Source organism: Sprattus sprattus (genome assembly GCF_963457725.1).
Source record: "Sprattus sprattus genome assembly, chromosome: 10".
Classification (NCBI taxonomy): Eukaryota; Metazoa; Chordata; class Actinopteri; order Clupeiformes; family Clupeidae; genus Sprattus; species Sprattus sprattus.
The window spans coordinates 25,955,117-25,981,365 of NC_137908.1; the positions used below are offsets into that span (position 1 = coordinate 25,955,117).

The 26,249-nt window shown below is 42.0% G+C and overlaps 2 protein-coding genes and 1 pseudogene across 3 annotated transcripts; 2 read left to right on the forward strand and 1 right to left on the reverse strand.

Annotated features, from left to right (window-relative positions):
- Window positions 1-1,233: 1,233 nt before the first annotated feature.
- Window positions 1,234-26,181, forward strand: nuf2 (UF2 component of NDC80 kinetochore complex; the record flags this gene model as incomplete). Its single annotated transcript, XM_080845833.1, has 18 exons — window positions 1,234-1,350; window positions 3,477-3,680; window positions 4,056-4,168; window positions 5,299-5,392; window positions 6,778-6,811; window positions 18,748-18,881; window positions 19,935-20,009; window positions 20,167-20,243; window positions 20,397-20,458; window positions 20,719-20,816; window positions 23,288-23,361; window positions 23,752-23,845; window positions 24,004-24,066; window positions 24,288-24,425; window positions 24,767-24,907; window positions 25,155-25,330; window positions 25,691-25,826; window positions 26,051-26,181. 18 exons carry the CDS (start codon window positions 1,234-1,236, stop codon window positions 26,156-26,158), a joined length of 1,938 nt encoding a protein of 645 aa, XP_080701959.1. The 3' UTR covers window positions 26,159-26,181.
- On the forward strand, window positions 7,616-9,557 carry LOC308371687 (haloacid dehalogenase-like hydrolase domain-containing 5; annotated as a pseudogene). The gene is made up of 4 exons: window positions 7,616-7,658; window positions 7,966-8,140; window positions 8,472-8,626; window positions 9,116-9,557. The product of its transcript is annotated as a haloacid dehalogenase-like hydrolase domain-containing 5 (transcript).
- rab43 (RAB43, member RAS oncogene family) lies at window positions 14,789-17,226 on the reverse strand (the record flags this gene model as incomplete). Its single annotated transcript, XM_080845701.1, has 3 exons — window positions 14,789-15,042; window positions 15,448-15,631; window positions 17,038-17,226. The coding sequence occupies 3 exons, from the start codon at window positions 17,224-17,226 to the stop codon at window positions 14,789-14,791; spliced, it is 627 nt and encodes a 208-aa protein (XP_080701827.1).
- Window positions 26,182-26,249: the final 68 nt, after the last annotated feature.

Here is a 26,249-nt window from a genome sequence, read left to right on the forward strand (position 1 = left end):
GTAACCATGGGTGATGATCATTTTCAAGATTTCCCAGCAATAATTGAGGAGGTTGATATGAAGCCTTTTTTTTCTCTGTGCTCTCTGATCCAAACTCTATTAATGAGTTTCTCTGTGCCAGAGCTCAAAGTACCTCCATCCCAGAAAGTACAAGTAACTACATACACAGATTGAATTAGGATCTTGAAATGCAAGGCTGCTCACTGCATGTGACCGCTCAAGCAAAAGGCGTTTTGGAGAAACCAGGGTCACACGATCAGGGCTTAATCAAATCATTGCATTTACAAATCCATCAGTGAGGTTTTCCGTGCACACTGCCTGGTCACGTGCTTGACAGTTCCTTCTGAGCACCTTGAATGGAATTTCCATCATGCATAAAAATGCTTCAAACTCAGCAATGGAAGTCCTCCGGTGTATTCTCCCCTGTTGTGTTAAGTTAGTGGACAAAATTCATACCAATTTAATTACATTAGGTTTTTTTTTCCCCCACTGGATTTTCAGAGACAAGACTCCTAAAGAAAGGTAACTAAATGGGTGGACGAACAGTTAATAAAAAAAGTCACATTATAAAAGAATGAGAGTGTGATTATGGTGAACACATCAAAACATATCAGTAACCCCAGACTCTCCGATGCCCGTCAAAACAAAGGTAACATAGTTTACCTATGTTGGTCACCCTCAGCTTAAAATAAACCCAGAAAAAGTGCCCATTTGACATACAAGAGATCTTTTTCAGGTTCGACTATTTTGAATTATGCTGACTGTTAATATGAACTATTATGCTATTAAGTTATAGTCAATACAAGTTTAGATTTTTAAATTAAACACAATCTATAGTAACTCCGTAGGATTTCAAATGACAGCCGGCATTTCATATGTGACATCACGAATCCGTTGCACAGCTGTGGTGGCCTTTGTTTCCTTGTTGCGCGGGCGGTGTTGAGGCGCCTTGTTTCCTTATAGCATGTAAAAAGCTGAATAGAAATTAGGTTGATTGCTCTTGTGCGATGTAAGGCGTTGAAACTGTATCTTCGACTATGCTTCTTTCTTATGGTCGAGATAATCTCGAGAGGGTCATGTTTTTTCCTTATTCTCCCACTACGTTGGACCACCTCCTCATGTCGTCACATCTCAGAGCTACAAAAGCTATATGGAGGAATTAGACGAGGCTGAAACCGGACAGGAACAACAGGCGGTGTCAGGGGAGTTGCAAACTGGCGAAATAAAACAGAAATGAAGGTCTTAAACTCGATTTATCGCACGGTGAACAGCCTATGTAGCCGGCAAGGCGAAAGAGGGACCGCACTGGCCCGATGCGGTTTGTGCGGCACTGCAACGTCAAACAGCAAGGTAAGCTAAGCCCTTGTTTATGTACATTCCAATGGCACTGCCGTTGATGTGCATCGATGGGATGAGATCACTGTAATGATGGCAGCATCTTTTTTTATCTTTGTGGTTGTCTTTTTCTAGGGACCATGTTATTTTTTTAGAGGCCGAGTGTGAAATACTTGGTCTTGGTCTAATTCGAGACTGCTGGGTTGTTGAAAACACCGGTAAAGCAGCACTTTAGAAAGTCGCCTTGAAGCCTGGCGTTCTGTCGTTCAATATGTCCATGCACAGCATAACTGTAAATATTATCTGCCTTGGAGGTTTCTATATGTGTATTTGTTGCATTAAGTGACAATGTAACGACTATCTACCAACTAGCATCTACATCTGTCTTCTTAAACGTCTTTCAGCAATGGAGTCGTGCTGAAGCAAACGTCCAAAATGAGATTGTTTATTAGACTGCAAGGCGATGGAAAAATCCCACGTTCATTTAAACGTTGCAGCAGCGGCCCGTTCTCAGTGTTTATTCAATAACAGAGCTGTAAATTTCAACTTCTCCTAGCTACATGTTCCCCTGTGGGATTAGGGGGTCAGATAAGCTCTGGGGTGAGGGTCTTCCTAGGCACAAAGCCTCGTAAGCACACGCTTCAATGCACATGCAGTTCATTCTTTACATACGTCCACAATTTTGCGTCAATAGGCCTATAATTGATGTTCAATTGGAGCGTGGAATCGTAAACATCATGCTGGTCGGCCCTATACCATGAACATTTGTTAATTGACACATAGGCCTATAACGAAGCTGTTTTTTTTCTCATTACCAAATTTAAAAGGTGTCTGACAGGTTTTATTCACAGGTTGAAACAGGTCAGATATCAGGTAGAAATCCCTTTCTCTGAGTGCTTCTGTGTATGGGAATATCTGACATGTTTGTAAGATAAGTGCTGGTAATATGCCTAGTCAGTGAACGATTGTATAGTAAATGTCACCACTTGGAACACTGAACCTAAATCGGAATTAGGTCTGTCACTGTTTGACTTGACATATTTGTGTTGAGTATTAGTGTCTGAAAATGTTCATGGTGGAACTGGAGGATGAGGCTTCAAGCCTAACTTTGTCCCTGAAATCGGACCTGTTTGGCCAGTGCGGCATACCTCAGGCTCGTGTGGTGTCTGTACCTCCGAGCCATTTGATGCGACTCTCAGCCCTCCACACTGTGCAATCTGTGGTTTGGATAGACTTGGAGAGTTTGTGTATACTTTTTTGGGGGGGAAATAAAAATAAAAAACATTTCAGTGAGGATAATAGACTACTCGCACAATGGAGTCTACACCCCTTCAATCATGTTGTTTTTAATGGAAAAGCCTAGGTGGAAGGGGAGGGGCCTCTGTCCATTTATAGCAAGGAAGATGGTTAAAGTTATATTGCCAAGGCAGGTCTTCCAATGGTTCTATGTAACTTAACACAAATGCTCTCAGAGGGGAACACACAGATGTTTTTTGCAGGGCTTTGGCAGTGCCGAACGGCATAATCCTCAAATGCATGCAAAAAGAAATGTGCACTCGCAACACTGCTGGAAAACAAGGGATACATGTCCAAGCTTTGGTGGGTCGGGTTGGGTAGGGTAGCCACAGTTGAGCAGAATCCTCCCTGGTGCTTGTGTAATCAGATTCCTCGGACAGTCCTCACTGGCTGTCTTTATTGTCCTTCTGTTTGGTGGTGGATTTGGAGAATCTGCTGCGTCATCCCGATGTCTTAAAGGTCACAAATTCAAGCTGTGAACCCTAATAGTGGTTATGTAAAAGATGTCAGAGGAGCTGTTTGCAACCAGTAGGCCTAATTGTGCATTGGTCATTATTTAGCAGTGCAATCAATCAGACAAATATCAATCAGACAAATATGGCTTAATATGTTATTGATTCTGTGAGTATTTAAGTCATGTTGTTGGTGCAGGGATTAATGCACAAGAAGATAGCCTGATAGCTTAATGTTCTGCATCATATTGAGTGTGTGTGTGTGTGTGTGTGTGTGTGTGTCTGTGTGTGTGTCTGTGTGTGTGTGTGTGTCTGTGTGTGTGTGTGTGTGTGTGTGTGTGTGTGTGTGTGTGTGTGTGTGCGCGCATGAATGAATGAATGAATCCGAAACAGTTCCAGCCAGACTTTGGCTTGCTGTTTGACATTGATGGAGTTCTCGTCCGGGGGAAGACTCCCATCCCCGCAGCAAAGAAGGCCTTTCAAAGACTGGTGGACTCCAATGGCCAGTTTGTCGTCCCTGTGGTGTTCGTCACCAACGCTGGAAACTGCCTTCGCCAGAAGAAGGCCGACCAGTTGTCCCATATTTTGGGAGTGCCTGTAAGCTACTCTGTTTTCTTGTGTGTCTCGCGCACTGTTTCACTTCCCTGCTTTTAGTCGGACTTAAAGCAGAACAGGTTCTGCTGTGTCAGTAAAGTGTGAATATGCCCCTATATGAACTTGAGTATAATATCAATATGTAGACGATTGACATACTGGTATACTGGCTAATGTATGTTGTAAATTGTTTAATTATTGCGATGAAATAGAAATGTAAGCTGCTCTGTCAATGTGCAGTTAATTAGCACCTCTGTCACTGTATAGTGTGTTCTCCAGTCACCTCTAGCTCTGACTTTGCACTACATTTTGTACTTGATGTTTTAGAGTGTTATATTATTGGATACATTTTTGCAAATCTCTGTTACCTCCACACAGATCTCCCAAGACCAAGTCATGATGTCCCATAGTCCTCTGAGAATGTTTACGAAGTACCATGACAAATGCATCCTAGTCTCTGGACAAGGCCCGGTGTTAGACATTGCCAAGAAGTATCCTTCTCCCTCTTCCTACCCAAGTGCAGTGCTCCCCAACACACTCCTGTCTGAAACTGAACAGCTGTCTTTCGGCTGGAAGGCGGGCAGTGGTGAAAACAGCGCTCTGGATGTAAAGGCTGTGAATGCATAATCACAGGTGCTACTGAAGGGCCATGTCCAAGCATGCAATTCAAGTAGGGCATCTAAACAAATATTTCCATCAGAAAGCAATGTTGTTTCTCCCTTTGGTGAGCTTAGTGAGCCTGGGGGTGCTCTGGGCTCAGTGCTCTGTGCTGCTTGGTTAAAGGAGGGTGTGATGCTGCAGCACACACACACACACACACACACACACACACACACACGGCCACATGGCACTGCATCTGTTTCACACGCAAGATGGGGATGCGATGGTTTGTGTTATAACAGCCATTCGTCTGTGCCGCAAAGATTAAACCAAATGCCGAGGTGGTCTGTGATTACAGGGAGGAGCATTCATCTGGGCCTCAACCTAATAAACAGTTATGCAATGCAGTCAGACCAGAATCTGGGTTAGGTTATGAGTAATGCTGCCGTCATCAAAGACTGTGAGACCATGATTACTTTTCTTCGAATGATGGGAAGGGAGCCCAAATATTGTCCCCGACAGAAGAATGGAAACACATTAAGGAGGAGAAAAAAAAAACTGCTGAGTCAAAGTTGAAACAAAATCAAATAAATGAAAGGTGCTAGTGCCTGTTTAATGGCCCACACAGGAGCTATGCTGAAACAGATGCCCTTCTTCTTATGTTATGTAAATGTATCTGATCTTTGATATCCGGTTAGTAACTGAAGACTTTCTCATTAGTGATATTATCTCTACCGTCATTTCTGTTTCCTATAATTAACATCAGTTACCCCTTTTCTAAAATGTTGATTTTCTGCTTTAAGACCTTTTAACCATTTTACCATTTAAAACGGCAAATCATTTCTCTGCTGGGAACTGGGAAAGCAAACTACGGTTTCATCCACACAAAAAAAAGTATCAACTGTGGGTCACATCAAGTGTAAACACTGCTCAACAGCAAGACTGTGACTTTTACTCATTCCCAGCATGTGTATGGGAAAGTTCAAATGTTGAGTGTGGATCCTTACATCAGTGTTTGTAGCCTGGGGTTCAATAAGGTGGTCAGCATCGATATGCTGCGGGAGACATTTCCCCTGCTGGACATGGTGGATCACAACCGACGCCCCCGGCTACCGGTCAGTTCAACAACCTCTTCTGTACTGAGACGTCTGGCCACCCGTCACATAGACTGTCCTTATTACAGTAAACGTATGTAAATAAGAAATATTACTATGTAATTCTCATATAATTATAAGTCATTACATGTTAGTAAACCTTACTCTAACCATAACCCCAAGAGCATCACGTACAATCACACAAAGTAAATTGTAATTTTTCAGTTTAGTACAGGAAGTTTTAAGTACATAGTATTAAGGACATTTGATATGAAGTGTGGCCAGATGTCCTTGTCTTCCTGGTAACTTAATTTGTACCTTTACACCAAATTCTAAGTCTGTGTTAATAGCTGTTAGGATCACGTTAGTATTACAGTGATATTGTTATTGCAATGGCTCTTTGTACTTATGTTTTTAGTGTGCCACTGTTTATTTGATGTCATTTCCTGTATTGGTGAATATAAACTTGGGGTGCTTTTTTGCCGCTCGGGGCAGGTCCGTCTTGATTATTCATGATGAAAACAGTAACACCAGTAACACCAGAGCAGGCCAAGAAAAACACAGCATGATATCCTGATTTCCACAATGACTAAGGCTGTTCCTGGAACTTTGGGGGTGGTAACAGATCACCCAGGTCTTACAAACAGGCTGAACAAGGTTATGGTGACTTTGCAGCCAAGGGCCTTTATTTGGTTAAATGGACAGTTGTTCTGGAGACACTCCGTTCTGGTCTCTGACACCCCCTAGCTACACACCCACACCTACACACACCCTCTCACACAGACTTACAGATAGGCACACAACAGTCTCTCTTTCTCTCTCTCTTTGTCTCTCTCCCTCTCTGATACTCACTTGCACACAATGTACCTGTGAGATACTTGGTGAACTTGACAAGCCTGAATAAACCAAGCTGTAGTTACCTTTTCAAAGCCCAGTATTTCAGATTTTCTGTGACCCTATACCATGTTGCACCATGAATAATTAATTATACACACATTCTTGGATAGACTAGACATTCCAGTTGTTTTCTCAAGTTGATCATGAAGTTAAGAAAGAGTCCTGCCTCTTGTATGTGATGTGCAGTACTGTATTGGCCTGGCCACGTGATTGACAGGTCGGTCAGTGTCCATATTGGACTTTAGGAGGCCTTAACCCCACCCCCACACACATAGATAATGATGTCCTATACCAGAGTTTTACCTTAGATAATGTACTACAATGTACCTTGTCTACAGCTATCTAAATGTTAGGACATTTTTGACCAAATATTACAGAAAGTGAAGTAGGATTGCAGGAACAGGATCTGTTGAATTGTAACATAACCTGTGTTGAGGATCATCTTCATGTACTCACAGGGATTCTATTTAATAATGCTGTTTCTCTTGTGTGCTCTTCTTCTTCTGCAGTCTTCTCTCCTGGTAAACCTCCCTAAAGTTGAAGGTAAGCGTTCTCTCTCCAGCCATTATCCCACCTCTAAGTTCATCATATGGTAATAGAGTGAGATCGACTTCCCTAATGTACTCTATTTACCTCACCATGCATTGACCACCGCTGTATGTAAACATGTTAACGATTTAACAAACATGTTTGTTAAATATTGTCGTGTTTATTGATCCAGTTTTGCATTTACTTACAGGGTTGTATGTTTGACCTAGCTCCATAGCAATAGAATTTTCTTTTACTGCAGACACTTGCCATGCTAATGGTGTAGGCATTGTGCATTAGCCAGTAAAAGACTGAGAACAACTCAGTGCTCAGTCACAGAGCTATTTAAGCTACTGCAGTATTATTACATAACCACATGAAATAGAATAGTCTACTGAAACACATTGAAGGAAGGGAGTGATCAGAATCCAACTACTGTAAAGGCATGCAGAAAACCTTACAAAAACAACAACTCAGTTTGAATTGAAAAAACGGTTATGTTTTTTTTAATGTAAGTTTTGTTTTTGGCGATGTAGTGCTGTGAAAGCTTTGTTTTACATTTTCACGTGGTGATCCAATCTGGACCCCATAACTGCATAGTGCATAGCATGGGTGACTGGTTTGCACATCAGGTGTGTTTATCTGTCCTTCACATGACCATATACCAAGAACATTAATCTGTCGATGATGCCAATACTTGTTGCTTATAAAACCTCAAAAAGTGGGAGATTGTTGCTACTGTCTTTTTCAGTAAAGATATCAATGCTTGAATTTTTTATTATTTGACATCTTATGTGAGCTTAATCTAGGGAAAGTGGCATGACCATAGCTGACCTGTTTGACTCTGTTTGTATTCTTGTTGGTAAATGGTGCCCACTGAATGATTTATTACTTGCCCTCAGTCCAAGGAGGGCATTTCTGTCAAGTTGTTTTTTCAATAAGTTATTGATGGGCCAATCCCTGTTTAGACTGGGAATACAATTTAGACAGATGGATTTGCAGGTATTGACAGCACACTGGCATACTTCACAGTACCTGTGATTTAGGACGTGGCCTATGTTTCAGTGGTGTTTAGTTGACATTGACCAAACAGCCTTTCTCTTGCTGTCCCCTACTCTCTGTCTGACCATACATCCCTCGGCTGGGTCCTCTCTTCCCCCGTCCCGTAGCTGTTATCCTGTTTGGTGAGCCCATCCGATGGGAGACGAACTTGCAGCTGATAGTAGACGTGCTCCTGACCAATGGCAACCTGGGCAGCACCTATGTGAACTCACCTCCCAATCACCTCCCTCTACTGGCCTGCAACATGGACCTCATGTGGATGGCCGAGGCACCGTCTCCACGGTAATAACTCAGCACAGGAGCTGGAGGATGAGTTGAAGATGTTGAATAGAAACCATAATTGCAGTCACTCTGGTGCAGTTACAAGGAGAAATGCAGATTTGGTGACTTTGGAAACATAAAGCAGTTTTGCCTTTTAGTTGCCATTTTAGCTTTGTTGGCCTATGCATATGGTAAACATCTACACACATGTTGCAGGCTGAGCCCCTGGAATTACCAAGTTTCCTTTCCACATGTCATTAAATGACCCCGTCTGTTGCCCAGCTTTGGTCATTAAACCACCCTCTGTCTGTTGCCCAGCTTTGGTCATGGCACCTTCCTGGTGTGTTTGGAGAACATCTACAAGAAGGTGACGGGGAAGGAGCTGAAGTACGAGGCCCTGATGGGGAAGCCCAGTGAGCTCACCTACCACTTTGCAGAGTACCTGATCCGGGAGCAGGCCGCAGAGCGAGGCTGGAGGGCCCCCATTAGGTCCCTGTATGCCATCGGGTAAGCGCACGGTTTCACAGTGGCAAAATAGACCGCAGAGCAGGACTACCACCACCAGGAGCTTTTGTTTTGGAAAATGTGGAGGATTTGTTAGAAATGTGGTGGAGATTATCCCAATCAAAAATATTTTCACTTTCTATGAGAAATCAGATTTCATTCAAAAAACTAAAAGTGTGAGATGTTTGCAGATCATTTTAAAAACAAAGCTGCAGTCTGTAAACTTTGTGAAGAATTGGTCATTTAGCATTTTCTTTTCACTGTATAATCCACCACAGTATGGACATACATAGGCACATTTTGGTTCTGTTCAGAAGTGGTTGTAATGGAGGTGGCACAAATGCTTCCTGCTAAACCGAAAATAAACATCCACCCTCAGAGACAATACTTCCTCCTTCCGTTACTTTAATTAGTGCAGAGATAGCTGAATCTGCTTCCTGCCCAAATGAACTGCTCCTGTTTCCTTTTTGTCCTCCTTCTCTGTGCCACCAGGGACAACCTCATGACTGACATCTACGGTGCTAACCTCTACAACCGCTACCTCGAGGACCGGGCCAGTCGCACCAGCACCAAAACTGTGGCCAAAGCTGTGGCGGGGGTTGGGGTGGGTGCGGGGCTCAGAGGAAACCCCTCCTCCACTGCTGCCGCCACTGCTGCCGCCACTGCATCGCAGGAGGTGGACTGTCGCTGGGAGAGTGAGCTGGCATCGCCCTCAGCCACCTCCTGCAAGTCTATCCTGGTGTGCACGGGTGTCTACAACCCTCACACAGAGGTCCCGCCCGACTCCAGCCACTCCATCAAAGAGACAGTGTTCCACGGCCACCGCGACTTCCGCTTCGACCCGGCACTCGTGGAGCCGGACCACATTGTGCAAGATGTGGATGCCGCTGTGGAGCTCATTTTTCAGCAGGAGAGGTTGGGGGCGCCCGTTTAGAGTAGGATGGGTAGGGTAGGATGATATTTAGAAAAAGAAGGTGAGGGGGTGAAAGTAAGGGTGAGAGACTGGCCTGGGCATTTGGTTGGAAAAAGACATCATCATACTAGTCCTGCTTGCAGAACAGCAATGTCATCAGATCCGTGGTCACTCATCAAGTACGCAGCATCAGGGGTCTGATTCAGCCTGAAAAGGTTTCTTATACAGGCCAGTGAAACCTTCCAGAAGGTTCCCAGTGCGGGATGGGTCCCTTTCGTGCTTTTAGAAGTGCCCGCACTGAAAGCCCTCCGCAGGTTGGATCTGATCTGGTGTTGATGTTAACAGACCTTCCCTACAGCAGCTCAGCCTGGCCTGGATCTGGCTCTGAGTTAGCCTGGATCTGGCTCTGGCTGTAAGTTAGCCTGGATCTGGTTCTGAGTTAGCCTGGATCTGGCTCTGAGTTGGCCTGGATGAGGTGCCCATCCGCTGAGCAGCTGTGAGGGGAAGGAAATGGACATGAACAATGATGTCATCACTTTCAGCCCCTGAGTAAACCTCTCTAGAAGATGCTGTGTCTGCAGAAAAAAAAAAAAGATTTGCCGTCTGTCTCTCTTTTTGTTTAATTTTGCATGTTTTTCTTCCGGCTGACGAGCTGTGTAGGAGCACAGACTTGACCAATACCTTGAGACAGCAGCTCACAGTGGGCGCAGTGCTGTCTTTGTGTTTTAGCTGCCATCGGCACTGCTTTAAATGGATCTTAACCATAGTATCTTAGTTCATGACATGTCAGACACTCCAGTAGGTTCATTTTCAATACCGTTTGTCTTTCAGGTGGTGACAGCAGTAGCGCTTTTGATAGTGCTTTGCTAATATCTGTATTTAAGTCAGTATATCATAGACATCAGTGTTTTTTTTTATTGCCAGGTGTAGTCATGAAGAATCCTAAATCCTATTTAAACATGCTAGATGTGATTTAAGTTAAAAATGACTTTATTGTCTAAATAATTGTTAATGGTTAAATGTTACATGTTGAGGTGTTGAGAATATGTGAATGATTGAGAATAGCTTTGACTGCACTGGCCAAGAAACTATGAGACACACATTTAAAAAAAAAAAAAAAAAGATATTGTTTTAGCTTTGTGTACTGTACCCTCATAATATGTTTGTGTTTATATTGAGTTCCCATAATGAGTTACTATCATGAGTTATTCTTGCTTTTTTATTTTTCTGCTCATGAACTTTCCACCCATCTTCGGTGCGTGTGGAAAAGAAACGTGAATCCTTGAGTCCGACTCTAAAAGGAGAACTGTACAAAGGTTAATATCCAAAGCTCTGTGAAAGCCACCCGTTACAGCTGGAGATCAGGGTCCTTTTCAAATGAAGTTTAGAGTACTGAGTAGATGGCTTAAAAGCATGTTCACCCACCATCATTTTTCCCATGCATTAAAAACTGGAGGAACGTATTTTTTCTCCTTTCATTCTAAAGAGATATCCCATGTTGCTCAGGGTCATTTGGTTGTGTAAAAATAGTACCTTGGGCCCGAGAGGAACTAGCCAGTCTTGTTTGTTGCTTGCAAGATGGTGTTGTTTGTTGTTGTAAAATCTGTCAATCAGGTCCTAGCCACAGGCCCTCAAACAACAGTTAAACTACAAACAGCTGGATGGTAAACATTCAGGGAAAGAAACACAAGTAAGCATATTTAGGTGCAAGCGTGATGAAGAGAACTGCAATGTGCAAAATGCAAGTGTTTGTCGGGGGATGGGTGGAAATCGCTTAAGCGTCTGTAATCAGGCACTATTTGTGTTACTCTTGCCATTGTCTCCTATTCTAAATTGCACAAAATACATTAGAGTTATAGGTCAACAGTGTTACTGCCCATATGATCAAAGGGGGACAGTGGGACGAACTGTTAATGGTCTCACTTTCTTTCGGGTGCCTTACCTATGGGATAAGCAGGTAAAATATTTACTTCAGATTTTTTTTTTTTAAGAAATACATGTTCGATTATTTTATATCGCATACATGTTTAGATATTTTATTCCCCCACATTACAATAGCTTATTTATATATATATATATTTTTTAAACAACATATTTGTAAGATTACAAATTATTTTTTCTTGAACGATATTTTCCTTCTTTTCGAATAGATAAGGCATAAGAAAAGAAAGTGCTACCATTGAAACAAAGATGCATGTAGAAGGTATTTATTTTTATTAACAACTTTAGATTTATTCTTAAAAAACATTTCCAAAAGTTTAATCAGATATTATTAATAAAAGAGTGTATCATTCAGATGTGCGTTTGTCATCAGTCTGTTATTGGTCAGTGTGTCCGTGTCATTTTCTCACATAAAATGTCAAAACATCCAATTATGATGCAATCCATCATCCTTCAGTCAACTCCCCATAGGTTCGTACTCAGGTCCAGTTATATATTCTTGTTTCAGAATGTACAAATTCCAGAATTGAGGAATTTCAGCATTCCAAACATGTTTAGTGTCATTTCAGTTATCATGACAGGGAGGGCAGTATCCTAGGACACACCAAGTTTCAAAACATGGCAAGTATTTATATTTATATTATTTATTCAATATGAACAGACCATTCAGAGCATCAAATTACTCAGAAAACAAAAAGGATTACAAACAGAATTCAATAACTGTCAAAGTATTATCATAAAATGCATAATAACATGTCATGGCTATTGCTAATCATTTTTTCTATTGATATCAAATTTATTTTAAGGCACTCTAAAATCCGCTATAACAGACCATCAGATACATTCAACCAATGTCACATCCCAGGCATGTACGTAGCATCCAAGAGACGTGTCCTTCAGTCATAAGACATTATCAATTAAAAACATTTCAGTTCCACCTTTATACCAAAAGTCATTATAAATCTTTGAAGGACACTATAAAAACGAATAATTCACAAATGTCTTTTCATCAACCACTGGAAACATTCAGAATTGTACTAAGTTCTGTCTAAACGTTACTAAATTACAGTACCTGAATATGTGCTTTTCAAATAACTAATTTGTAAAAATATCAAATGAAATCCTGGTTACCTACATAGGCCTAATTGACTAAATATAATGACCTAAAAGTTACCTAAACAGAGTTGCTTTCACCTTCCAGTGAGTGCTGAGCATAGTACTGAGTGTGGCAATCCTTTCAAGGCTGAAGATGGATCACTGCAGTTTAAACATGGCTTTAGGTTAACACTGAAAAAGAAGTGCTTCAATAATGCCTCTGCTCGCCAGAAACGACACCAAGTCATTGAAGAAAGCCAAAGCCGAATCGTTGGCCTGCAGTCTCAACTTTCAGATGAGCGTGATGAAGGTTTGTAACAACTCCCCTCTGCTGACATATCTGCCATATCCTCAGCCTCTCAAAACTATGATGACCAAATCCACTATTTCACAATCTACGCTGTAGTTCTCACTCCCATCAATTTTTTTGTTCCATACTTAAAAATCTCACACGCACCCGCACACACACACACACACACACACACTATGCTGTAAAATATTGCCTTGGAAATGCGACACATCTAGCAGTTCAAAACACGTTGGGACACTACTGAAACACGGGACTGTCCCTGGACATCTGGTTGTGCTACTAAACTGTATTACAGCTTATTAGGAGAAGATGGGGAATAGTCCAGAGGCTCTGATGCACAGAATCTCTCCATGTCTGCTTAGACGTCATTGCACTTTTAGTTAAATAAACAATATGGCTGCTCTTTGCCCATTTAAAAGAAAAAAAAACACAAACCACATGAGCGTCTCTCTCCTCATCCACAGATTACACCCAACTACACACCTTATATATGAGGCAAATCATTCCACCATCTATGTAAGCGCATGTGCGCACGTATGTGTGTGTGTGTGTATGTGGGGGTGGTGGATAGTGTCAGTTGACATTGTCAGTTATAAATATGAAAAAGGCTTTTTCCTTCACACACTCCAAAAACAACACAGCCCAGCAAGGGAGCTTCACAGCATTGGTTCAGAAAGCAACTACAGTAGTGCTTTCTGTGTAGATGTCTGGTGTCCAGCTGATCCAAACACATAGCCCTCTCTCCCTCTATCCTCAGGGGGAGAAAAAAAGAGAGATACACAAATACCAAAGCCCAGAGGGCTCTCTGCTCCCCTCCAGCTGAGCGACATGTGGGGCCTTTGTGACATCACATCCTGGCCACAGAAGCAGAAGCTAAAAGGCCACCAATCAGAAGGCCAATAAACCAGAGACTCAACTGTCCCCCCTGGCAACGGCCAGGCTTACCATCACAGACTTTTTTTGGCACTGTGATAAACACGATGTTGTGGTCTTTCTCGTTTCTGTTGTTGTGAGATGTAAAAATCCAGTTAATAGTAATAAAAGTACACATTTCCATTATTGGTCACGCTATACCAGACAATTTGTTTCCCCCCTTACAAAAAGCTAAATGATACCTGGTAAAAAAAAAAGAAAAACAAACAAAAAACGTTGCCCCATTTTACTGGAGTGTGTCAATAAACTAGTGTGTGCAATAGTTTACCTGTGCCACAGTGCTTGTAAGAGACTTTCAACGACTTTCAACTGTTGTCAATAGCTGTGTAAATATGCTCTCAGTCTAGCATTCTCACTATGACATGACACCAAGCTCATAAGTCTATGAAGTACGTTTACAAGGTTGTATTCATCTTTTATCAGCCTTCCTTTTGACAAAAAGAATGTGAAAGTACCAGTGGCAGAAACCAAAAATCCTTTGAAGAGGTTTCATTACTTCAGGCAACAGCAGTTGCTGCACTTCAGCAACCCTGGCTGACAGTGCTGTGGGGGCCGCATTGAATAAGAGAGACATGTGAATGCATTAGCTAGGCTAGCCCATTACCAGACATGTGATTCAAACTTGCTTAAGAACCCTCTGAAAAGACCTTTTCGTTCCATGCCAAAATGCCTGCACATCAGTCAGGGCTTGTAAGTTGAAGGTCCACATGCAACGTCTCTTTATCTAGAAACTTCTTTCCTTCTCCGGTGCATTTCCTGGTGAAAGACTTTCCTCTTAGGGCACATTGTGACCAATCTGCCTCAACAGTGAAAACTATTTATTGCTAAATTAAAAAAATGAAAACTATGGACTGGTCCCTGGGAGAATAGAAAAACAAATGTCCCTTATAGGAACTCGAATGGTGTGCCTTAAAAGAACAGCAAAGTAAAAAAAACAACAACTTTCCAGTCGGATAACAAAAAATTTCGGGCATCAACAGCTGCAGCCCCAGCCTTCTGTAGTCACATCTTTGCTGTTCAGCTTGAAGCTGTCAGTCACGTTCTCATTGAACATGGGGCCCCCGTGTCTGAGAATGAGTTCGGCGGCCATCTTGTTGAAGGCCTCTTCCACGTTAGTAGAATCCTTGGCTGACGTCTCAATGGCAGTGATAAAGTCCAACTGGTGAGCCATAGACTGGGCCTCTGCGAGTTGGACTTCACGCATGTCACTTAGGTCGGATTTGTTACCTAAACCAGACAGGACACAAACAGGGTTTATGGCATCCTTTCAAAATATTGACATTGCACTGTCATGATCAAGGTGATTAGAACGTGTGTACCAAAGGTTTGAAAAGTACCTTTGGGTTTCGTGTCACTCTTCTGGAGTGACTAATTTACACTAATAACACATATTCTCTCTAGTTAACACTTCCATTTGCTTAAGTGACAGTGCTCCCAAGCTATTCTTAAATGATTTGACAGAATTACTAGTAAAGCTGAGGGCACTCAACATGGAGTGAAATTAATAGTAATTACAACACTGTGGGACCAGTCACAGAGATAGATAATGAGGGCAGTATAGACAATCCATGAAGACCGAATTAAGATGCACACTGACATTTTTGAGGGCTAACCCTGCCCAGCTCCACTCACCGACTAAAAGTGGGACGATGTTGGAGCCGCCGTATTTCTTCACGTCCTCCATCCACTTGGGCACGGACAGGAAGGAGGCCCTCTTGGTGATGTCGTAGGTGATGATGGCGCCGTTGGTGCTGCGGTAGTAGCTCTGCGTGATGGTGCGAAATCGCTCCTGCCCCGCTGTGTCCCAGATCTGCAACTGTTGCCACAACGTTGCCTTAGCGTTACTTTAAGCAAGGCACACACACTTATGGTTACATGTTATTATGTATGTAGTGTTCAACTACGAGAACAGGCCTACACCAGCCCATACCCCATATAACACAAAATGTTATAGCCCTTTGTGTGCGTGTGTGTGTGTGTGTTGTTTACAGACATGCAGACACACAGACTTATGGTTTCGTGTGATACTCTTCGTAGTGTTAACCTGTGAGAACAGCCAACAACATGTCATACCTTCACACACACTACATGATGAGGTTCAAAGCTTTGGGTACCGAAGGTGTAGGCCTATATAACATATTGACCCCCGACACAACTGATTCACACTGATGGAAACCTGCCCTGTCATCATCAATACGCTATGGTAAAGCAGAGGGCATGCTGACAGCAGGGGTACCCGGCCAGTTAACCAAGGCCAGGCTCTGGTTGAAATACCAAAAGTGCTGACGTTAGCTGACTCAGCTAGGGGGCTCAACGTTAACACTCATCACAATTCAACCTAGAGTGGCACCCTGCTTATGAGAAGCCACAACACCTCCAAAAACACACAGGCCATGCAAACAAATAGACACGGCTCCAAAAGAGGTCAGATGTAGTGTGGCATAGCTGTGGCATGAACATATAACAATGGCTCAGATTTGACTTAGTCTCTCACTAAACCCAGTAATATAAAAATCTATAGTTTTATATTCTGGACTGGACCTCATAGTTTAGCAAAGTCTTTCAAATGATCCGTAAAAAATAAATTAATTAAAAAATAAAATCACCAGGAACTGACATCATGTGACAAAGTCTGCATCAAGAGGGTCAGACAAATAGGCAACATATAATTAATAGAATGATACAGAACCTGAAGAACTTGAATCATTCCTTTTTAAAAAGTTCAACACTGCCGAAAATCATGACACGGAACAACGCCGTCGTATTCAAACCATAGGGTTGAGTCTATTGCCTGAACGTGTTTACATAAGTCAGTGTCCTCCGTATTTACTTTGGACGAAGAATACCGCAAGAAAGTGTCCAGCATATCCCGTTTAGCCCTTTGGATTTACAACCTTAAGCATCCTAATGTGGTAATTGCATAATCTATGATTGTCTACCACTCTCACATATTTTGTCTGTGTATTTACTACAGCTGCCCACATTCAAAACAATGTAGCCTGTCCTATCGTGCTTCATATGGGCTAATCCTCACATTTAAATCAGGACACAAAGTTCGAGCGTAACACGCTAATAATACAGATTCTGAGAAACAAAGACACATTGTCTCCAGTCTACCCAATGTATCAGCTCTCTTGCCTACAGGTATCTATCTATCAGAGTCACTAACACAAGACAAATTATTGAGGTAGCAAGGGCACGCTATTCCTGAGATCCACAAACCTTGACTCTTTTTCCTTGAATGTCCACAGTCTTCATGGTAAAGTCCACTCCAATTGTGTTGCCCTGTCTTTCGATGAAGATACCAGTCTTGAAACGTTGCACTACACAAGTTTTGCCGACACCGACGTCTCCGACTAAAACTATTTTGAAGACGAAGTCATAGCTGTCATCAGAATCAAGCAATGACATGTTTGCAAAAGCTCGTAGAATGTCTGTTGGGATATAGATCCGACGGCTATTGCATGTGTGCCGTCTCTGTGGTCGTAAGCTCTGTGTTTATAAAAGCAAAACTGACGTGGATAAAGCAGCACCTGCGGAATTGCCAACGCGGAAGGGACGAATGACAGCACATTTGTGAGGTATCCCAGCGCCGTGCCTGTCTCTTTTCTAAAATTGGAGGATGAATAATTTCTACTTATTTGTTAGTATTTTTTTTCAAGCACGGGTTGTAATTAAATAAATATTGTTTCAAGTAGGCCTAGACCGCTATGACCGATGACCTTATATCATGTTACAATGTCTATCTGTCTACGTGTCCTGATAAGGAAAATGCACTGCACTAGAGATGACCGTGATTGCATAAGCTTATTAATAACAACAACAAGCGTCTCAACTGTGCAAACTGGGAAATTATTGAAAATTATATATGGAAAGTTAGAAAATGAAAAATGGAAAGTTTAATAAACTAAACCTAGGTTCTGCTAAAAAGAGTAAGAGTGATGACAAGTTGCCGTAATTGGAGACTCCAATTACAGTATGTCTAGAACATAGTTAGATTTTTTTTATTTCTTTTATTAAATATATTAACATTTCAGCAGGTAACTGGACATGAGTAAGTGGATATGATATAAGAAAATATTTGAAAAATATGTTATGCCCATCTGAATCTCACTGCCTTCTCATATACAAACGCTAGGTGTCAGCAGTAATAATTCCATAGTGGAGTCTTACTACCAGACCACCAAAGAAGGAGCAAATGGGAAGTGACGACAGAAGCGCCAAAAATCAAATTTGTGAACTGCCCAGCTGCAAGTAGTTAATCTGCAAATAAAAAAGCCACGAAGAAGAACCTGTAGGTAAGGTATTGTTCTGAGTTTATGCGTTTACTGTTCTTGTTAACGTGATTTTACGTGTCTGGACGATGGCGACCTGTGCTGAAACAAATGGTAGGCTAAGAATGTCGAAGAATGAGTATATGCTAAACATTAGCTGGCGCTAACTAGCATAACTGACACAAATTCCGAATGGAGTGTTGCTCACAGCTAGCTAAGTGACCACAAGCAGGAATATTAGAATGCACTCTCGCATCTAAAATAAACAATCCCCTATTGCACTCTTTTTGTCAGACTAATTATCCTTACTTTAAAGTAATTTTTGTTTAGTTGACGATTTTCCCTGTGTCTGCATGTTGGTGGTTTAGTGTGTTTTTTTCAATGCATTTGTTTAGTTTAGAGGGGGCATGCATGTAGGCTAAGCAAAAATAAAAAAAAAGGACTTTAAATGAAGTGGTAAAGGTACAGAAATGTGAAGAGTAATGTTACTGTCTCATGCCTTCAAAGTTAAATCCTCAGTCCAGAAGCAGATACTTTTTTTTTTTTTGTCACCAAATACTACTTACTATCCCTTTCTCCAAGCTGTTTCTAACTTCAGTTAGATAGTTACTCAATGGACCACTTTTCTTTGAACATTCGCGAATGTTTTCCCTCACAGAGGTGATGTCGGACAGCGCGAATACATTCCCGGTTTACAAGCCGGACGCACTAGTCCAGTTCTTCCGTACAGAGGTACTTATTGGTCAAGAGGCCAAACATTTCACCAAAGGTGATATAACACCAACACCTAAGGTAAGTAAAGCGTTCTAATAAGTCACATATCGATTATAGTCATGTAGTTATGCGCACAATTGACATGGCTGCTGCTGGTACTCTATTGTGTTTTTTTTTGCTCTTATTCTTAAAGGCACCCAGTGCAACTTTCGAGGCTTAAAAATAAACATTCAATTTCTAGTATTTTTTACACGTAGTAAGTTTCAATAACTCCATACCATTACATACCGACATTCAAGCAGCAAAGATGAGACGTCATTGTGTGGTGAGAACTGATAGAAAATCGATAACAACAACAATCGCCGCCATTTTCTTTATTTTTTGTAACCTACAATAAATAAAGCAGGCTTCCAGTCAATGGAAAAATGGCTTCTCCTCACCGGCGATTGTTGTTGTTTACGATTTTCTATCAGTTCTCACCACACAACGACGTCTCATCTTTGCTCCTTGAATGTCGATATGTAATGGTATGGAGTTATTAAAACTTACTACGTGTAAAAAAGACTAGAAATTGAATGTTTATTTTTCATCGAATGTTTACATAAAGTTCCACTGGGTGCCTTTAATTGAATTTATATCGGGGGGGATTTTAGTTAGTCTGATTTACATGAAGCTTGGTTTAAATCATTGGTCATTAGAATAATTGGATTTTTTTTTAAATGTACAACCCAATTTTACTTGACTTATTTTTTTACATATAAATATGTAAAGTAAATGTACTGTACATTCAGTGTCTTGATCTAATCTAAGTCCAAAATAGGGCTTAATCACGTGGACGCATGCCAAATGTTGTGAAGATTTGTCCATAGCGGGACACGTTACAATATCAAGTAGTGTGAAGTGTCTTTAATCAGTTACATTTATTCAGTGAACAAATTATATCTGAGGGCCTGTTCCAGAATTCCAGCTGTCGTCTTTTGCCTGCTTAACCTGTGAAACACTCCAAATTGGTGCACTTTTTGTTTTCTGCTTGAACCCAGATAAATGCCTCTAGTGGCTCTATTTATGATTGATCTTTTCAGGTAAACATTACATTACGAATGTGACTTATGGATGAACCTATCTTTGCAGCCAGATGTCATACAGCGGCTATACATGAGGGTGCTGCAACTGGTGTTCCGCATCAAGCCAGACTCTCTCTATCTGGTGTGTATTTAATGGGCTAGGCCATTTTCTAACATTTGCCTCATGTTCATGTTTGCTGGTCTAATGGGAAAGTTATTGATTGAGGAGTTCATATGAGTGGGATGTGGCGCTACCAGGGGAATTGAGTTGTTAACATCTTTCTGTTTCTTTCCTATAGGTGCCTTTGTCTGAAAACATCCAGTATCCTTCACTGCATGAGGGGACGGCACCCATCATGAATCTCTTCTTACGCATGTGAGATGTTTGTGTGTAAACAGTATACATCAAATACACCACTGCAAATGTATAGTTGCATTCTTTTTATGATTATTATTATTTTTAAGTGTCTGGATTTTCTCCATGTCCGCATTATTTTTCTGGTATGTAAAAAGTTGTTTTGCATTTCAGGCGCCAATTCCTGCCAATGTGCCATGTGTATGACTTTTCTCTCAGTGATCTGCTAACTCCTAGTAAGTGATATCTTAACGTGAGGGCATGGCATTCATTTCTTCCATAGGAATAGAGTATTTCATAATTTTTTCAAAGTCAAGTTTTCACATACGTAGTCTTTATCTACGTGGACTTTACATTTACAATTGGTCATTCAGCAGACGTGTTTATCCAAAGCGAGGTACATAGGAGAAAACCTTTCATTTCTTTGACTACGTTCATTCATAATGCATTCATTAATGACGTTGTGTTGAATCTATTTCACGTGTTTACATTGCAGGGACCAAGCAGACAATCACTGTTATGAGTGGCATCATGAATTTCCTCCACTTCAGGAAACAGAGGATGGAAGTGACAGCAGCACATCAGCAGAGCTTTGTAAGTCCACTCTACTATACAGTAACGGGTTATGAGGGAGAATCCTGTCAGGACTGACCTCAATCCATGAAAAAGAGGAGAGCCTCATCAGAATTTAAGTTTGCGATAGTAGATAAATTAGTAGAAAGTTTTACACTACTCTATAGGAACCTACCTGTTGCTTTTGCTGCATCTTGTACAAAAAGGTTGTTTCCGGAATCCTTGTTTTTATATATATATATATATATATATATATATATATACAGTACTGTGCAAAAGTTTTAGGCAGGTGTGAAAAAATGCTGTAAACTAAGAATGCTTTCAAAAATTGAAGTGTTAACAGTTTATTTTCATCAATTCTTCATCAATAAACTAAATGCATTGTAGGAACAGAAGAGAAATCTAAATTAAATCAATATTTTGTGTGACCACCTTTTGCCTTCAAAATAGCATAAATACTTCCAGATAGACTTGCACACAGTTTTTGAAGGAACTTGGCTGGTAGGTTGTTCCAAACATCTTGGATAACTAACCACAGATATTCTGTGGATGTAGGCTTCCTGAAATCCTTCTGTCTCTTCATGTAATCCCAGACTCGATGATGCCATACCATCACTTCCAGGATTTTGTGTTCTTCTTTAGACTGAAGATGGTTCTTAATGACATTAGCTGTATGTTTGGGGTTGTTGTCCTGCTGCAGAATACATTTGGTGCCAATCATACACTCCTTGATGGTATTGCATGATAGATAAGTATCTGCCTGTATTTCTCAGCATTGAGGACAACATTGTTCCTGACCAAATCTCCAACTCCACTTGCAGAAATGCTGCCCCAAACTTGCAAGGAACCTCCACCATGCTTCACTGTTGCCTGCAGACACTCATTATTGTACCACTCTCCAGCCCTTCGGCGACAAACTGCCTTCTTCTACAGCAAAATATTTCAGTCCAGAGCACCTGCTGCCATGTTTCTGCACCCCAGTTTCTATGTTTTTGTACTTAGTTGAGTCACTTGGCCTTGTCTCCATGTCTGGGTAGGGCTTTTTGGCTGCAACTCTTCCATGAAGACCACTTCTGGCCAGACTTCTCCGGACAGTAGCTGGGTGTACATGGGTACCACTGTTTTCTGCCAGTTCTGAGCTGATGGCACTGCTGGACATCTTACGATTTCGGAGAGAAATAAGCTTGGTTTGTTTTAATGCAGCTGATTAAAGTTTCCTTGGCCGACCACTGTGTCTACGATCCTCAACGTTGCCTTTTTCTTTGTGCTCCTTCAAAAAGAGCTCGAACAGCACATCTGGAACCCCTGTCTGCTTTGAAATCTTTGTCTGGGAGAGACCTTGCTGATGCAGTATTACTACGTTGGGTCTTGTTGCCGTGCTCAGTCTTGCCTTGTGTGACCTGTGACAAGAAACTGTCTTCCACAACCTCACCTTGGTAGCAGAGTTTGGCTGTTCCTCACCCAGTTTTAAGCCTCCTACACAGCTGTTTCTGTCTCAGTTACTGACTGTGTTTCAACATACATGTGAAATTGATGATCATTAGCACCTGTTTGGTATAATTGGTTGATCTAACGCCGCACTATAATCATACAAAATCCCTGTCTTTCTGCAAGTGTAGCAACAAGAATTGATGCTAGTTTGAAGGTAAAGGGTAGAAACACCTAGCCTGGCCATTACCAGCCTGTGACTCCATTTTTTTCCGTCAGTCAGTCTGGCTTAACCCCGTTCATTTTCGTTTCCGAGATGGGCGGGTGCTTAGCTTGAGGTTTAAAATCATTGGAGTTCCCTTAACCAATCAGCAACGTTTGGTAAGCATTCGGTAGATTAAACTCTTCCCAAAGCCAGTTGGGAGAAGAGCTACGACGTCCTTTCCAATCATAAAACTTACAAAACAATACTCTTGTTCTCCTTTTAATTTTCTGATGTTCTCGAGAGTTGAGACAACTTTCCCGATAGCTTTTCGTGTCTCTTCCTCCAAGGCGTGTTTTGCGTCACAGCTCTACTGTTCGCTGATTGGTGCGGTTGGATTTTGAGTCCTGGAGACGATTGTCAACGGGGTTGGGCCAGACTGAGTATGAGCTTGAAATCAATTCAGGCGGAAATACGTAGGCTGGTGTCACCAGGCTAAGAAACACCACCTATTGATTTGATTTAGATTTTTCTTTTGTTCACTCACTTTGTATTTTGTACATTGATAACAGTAAACATTTATTGTTTATATTTTTCAAAGCATTCTTAGTTTACAGCATTTTCACACCTGCCTAAAACTTTTGCACAGTACTGTATGTATATATTTATTTATTTATTTATTTATTTATTTATTTATTTATTTATTTTATTTATTTAGTCTCACACTTCCATTCATATATCTTTTTATAGAGGTTAAATATGTTGCCCTTCAAGACTGTCTAACATGTATTGCCATACTTAAATGTACAAATGGTGTTGACTAAAGGCTTGATTTCCTTCTTCTATTACCCCTCTGTTTTAGCGGGAGAACCTTGACCGACAGAAAGCCTGCAAACATGGGATCAAGGATGCAGAGAAACGAATAAAGGAGCTAACGTAAAGGCTTATTTCAACTTTAATTTTTTCATTTATATACGCATATTTTTGTACCTGCTATACTACTATTCAATACTTCCAACTGCCAATACTTTCTCTGTTACTCCTTAGGCTCTGCCTACAACCGTAGCTAGTCTTGACATTTACACAAACTAAAATGGGAACGGAAGTCCGCACTGATGTTAACGTAGGCTGAGAACAGAAGTACACTCGGAAATAGAACATTTCAAACATAAGGAGACATTGATGGGCGACATTCACTGCATTAGTGCCCATTTGTGCCCTATTACACGCTCACAGAAACATGCATGGGAGCGCGCAACTCCACAGCATGCTTCAGTGTTATCGGTTGATATTTAAGAATAATTTTTTCTGCTCTTGTTGATTTAGGACCATCCCTCCAGAACAGCAGGCCGAAGCCAAACAGCTGGACAAAGCTCTGGCTGAACTACACGAGAGTACGTCACAGGCATACCAGGCAGTGGTAAGAAGGGAGCACGCACGCACGCCATTTTTATGTTTCATGTGTAGCCTATTCTCTCACGCGCACACACACACACACACACACACTGTGCAGACACCACCATTATCCTGCACACATACATGTTGATAATATTTCTCTTCTCTTGCCCCATCCAACAGAATAACCTAAAGGCTGAAATCAGCGAAGGAAAGAATGAAAGTATCGAGCGGATGCAGAAACTGGTTAGTTTTCCAAATGCAAGCGAGCCTAACTCCCCACATAGCAGCTGACCCCAGATCAGATGGGGCCTGGATGTGGACCAGATTCCTCCCAGGTCCAATCTGTTAGTCGGCCACTGTCTGAATCAGTCCTATACATCACTGTACAGAAATCCAAACAGCAGTGCAGTGTGTACTTGCTGTCAGGGAGTCTCACCAGCACCGTTCTCATCCTCTCTGGACAGAGTCAGCTGAAGACCGATGCGAGTGCCCTCAAAGAGGCCATCAGCAGACTCAAGTCGCAGATCGTGGAGTCGCCCGAGGAGCTCAAGAACGAGATGATGAAGATGAAGGAGAACATCAAAAACATCAAAAACTCTAAAGTACGTGACCACGAGGCACTGGGTGGGAAGTTGGTTCTCCCCTGGTGGTGATCTTGTGAGTCAATGGGTCAATTAGCATATAAACATATATAAATATACAATAAATATACATTTTGTATCACCTTATGACTTGTTGAAAACTAAATCAGAACTCCTGTAAATGTGCTCTGTGGCAGTCTCTGGGTAAATTCATTTCTCACATTGAAATTAGGTTCGTATTTAATTCTAGTTGTTCAAAACGTTGGACGCAATGGCATGAATCCCCCCGGCTATTGAATTTAGTTTATATTGTCAGTCAAATAATGACAGCCTCACTTACCTGCTTGTGCGTGTGTGTTTAGGAGCTGAATGATGAGAAGCTGGTGGAGCGGCAGATCAATGTGCAGGCGGTGGTGCAGAGCGAAGTGGAGCTCCAACTCCTGAACAAACTGCTGCAGGACCTCCAGACCAGCATGACCAAGGCCCAGCGCCAGCAGGAGGAGGTGAGTGCCCACTCGCCCATGCCTCCTTGGTGAGCCCATGCCTCCTTGGTGAGCCCATGCCTCCTTGGTGAGCCCATGCCTCATTGGTGAGCCCATGCCTCATTGGGCAGTTCATGCCTCCTTGGTGAGACTTGTAATACAGAGCTTGTGTTAGCTGCCCTTTATGTATTTGCCAGGACGGTAACAAATAAGACCTTGGATCATCAGTCCTGTGTGTGTGTGTGTGTGTGTGTGTGTGTGTGCGCAGATTCAGCAGCTGGCGTCTGAGTACGAGCAGCGTGTGAAGGAGTTGAAGGCGGTGGGAATAGAGGAGGCGCAGCTGAAGAGGGCGCAAGCCATGAAACAGGACAAGGAGTCCAAGCAGCAGATCCGCCGGCAGAAGAAGAAAGAGATGAAGGACCACCACCTGCGCAACGTCATGGGGTGAGGACTTGTGTCGAGTAGACCCCTAACGGCACGTGCCCTTTTTTATTGTGCGCATGGGAAGCAACAATAGCAGAGCCTGCCTGCTCATAAGCTGCCAGATCTGTGGGTTTTATGTATGACTTGCTTGTCTGATTGGAAAGAAGAGGCAAAGAATAGATGTAAAGGCTAGAAACCATCTTAATGGCACACGAGTAGAACAGGAATCAGGAAACCCAACCGTAGTGACGGCACTCCGTCACAAAGTGTCTTCGGGTGAACGCACCGTTGTGATGGGATCTTCTTTTTTTGGATTTCCGCATGACCTCCTCTTCTGTGCCTTGGCCATGTGATGACCTGCTCGTTCCCTCCATCCTGCAGGGAGTATGACCGGGTCCATCTGAAGCGTGAGGAGGTGGTGGAGGAGATCCACGACCTGAGGAGGGAAACCCAGCAGCTCAGGACCCAGATGCAGGTCATGAGGGACACCTGCAACCAGGAGATTGAGAGGGCACAGGTACCATACACTACCCCTGCAAACCTCCAGGTGGCAGTGTATTCTGTCATGACACACCACCACACTACTGACATTAAAATATGGATTTAAGTACAGATGATCATTTAAAAAAAAAGTAAAGGTTCTGACTTCTGAGACTTTAACTTTGGATAGCACTTTGACATGGTTATCTTTTGGTGAAGAGGTTTGTTGTGTAACAAGTTGAAATGTGCGATCTCTTTCAGGCCATGTACGACACCCTGTTAAGCAGCCTGGATCAGTTCCACAAGCGCATTGAAAATCACGTCGTCGAGGGCAACGCATATATTCAAAAAATAAAGTCACATTTCTAGACGTGTTTTTCGACTGATGTTACATTTCCTTGTATTTTGTTATATATTCTGTCCTGTTTCTTTGAATGTATCGTTTATAAATGTTGTTTGT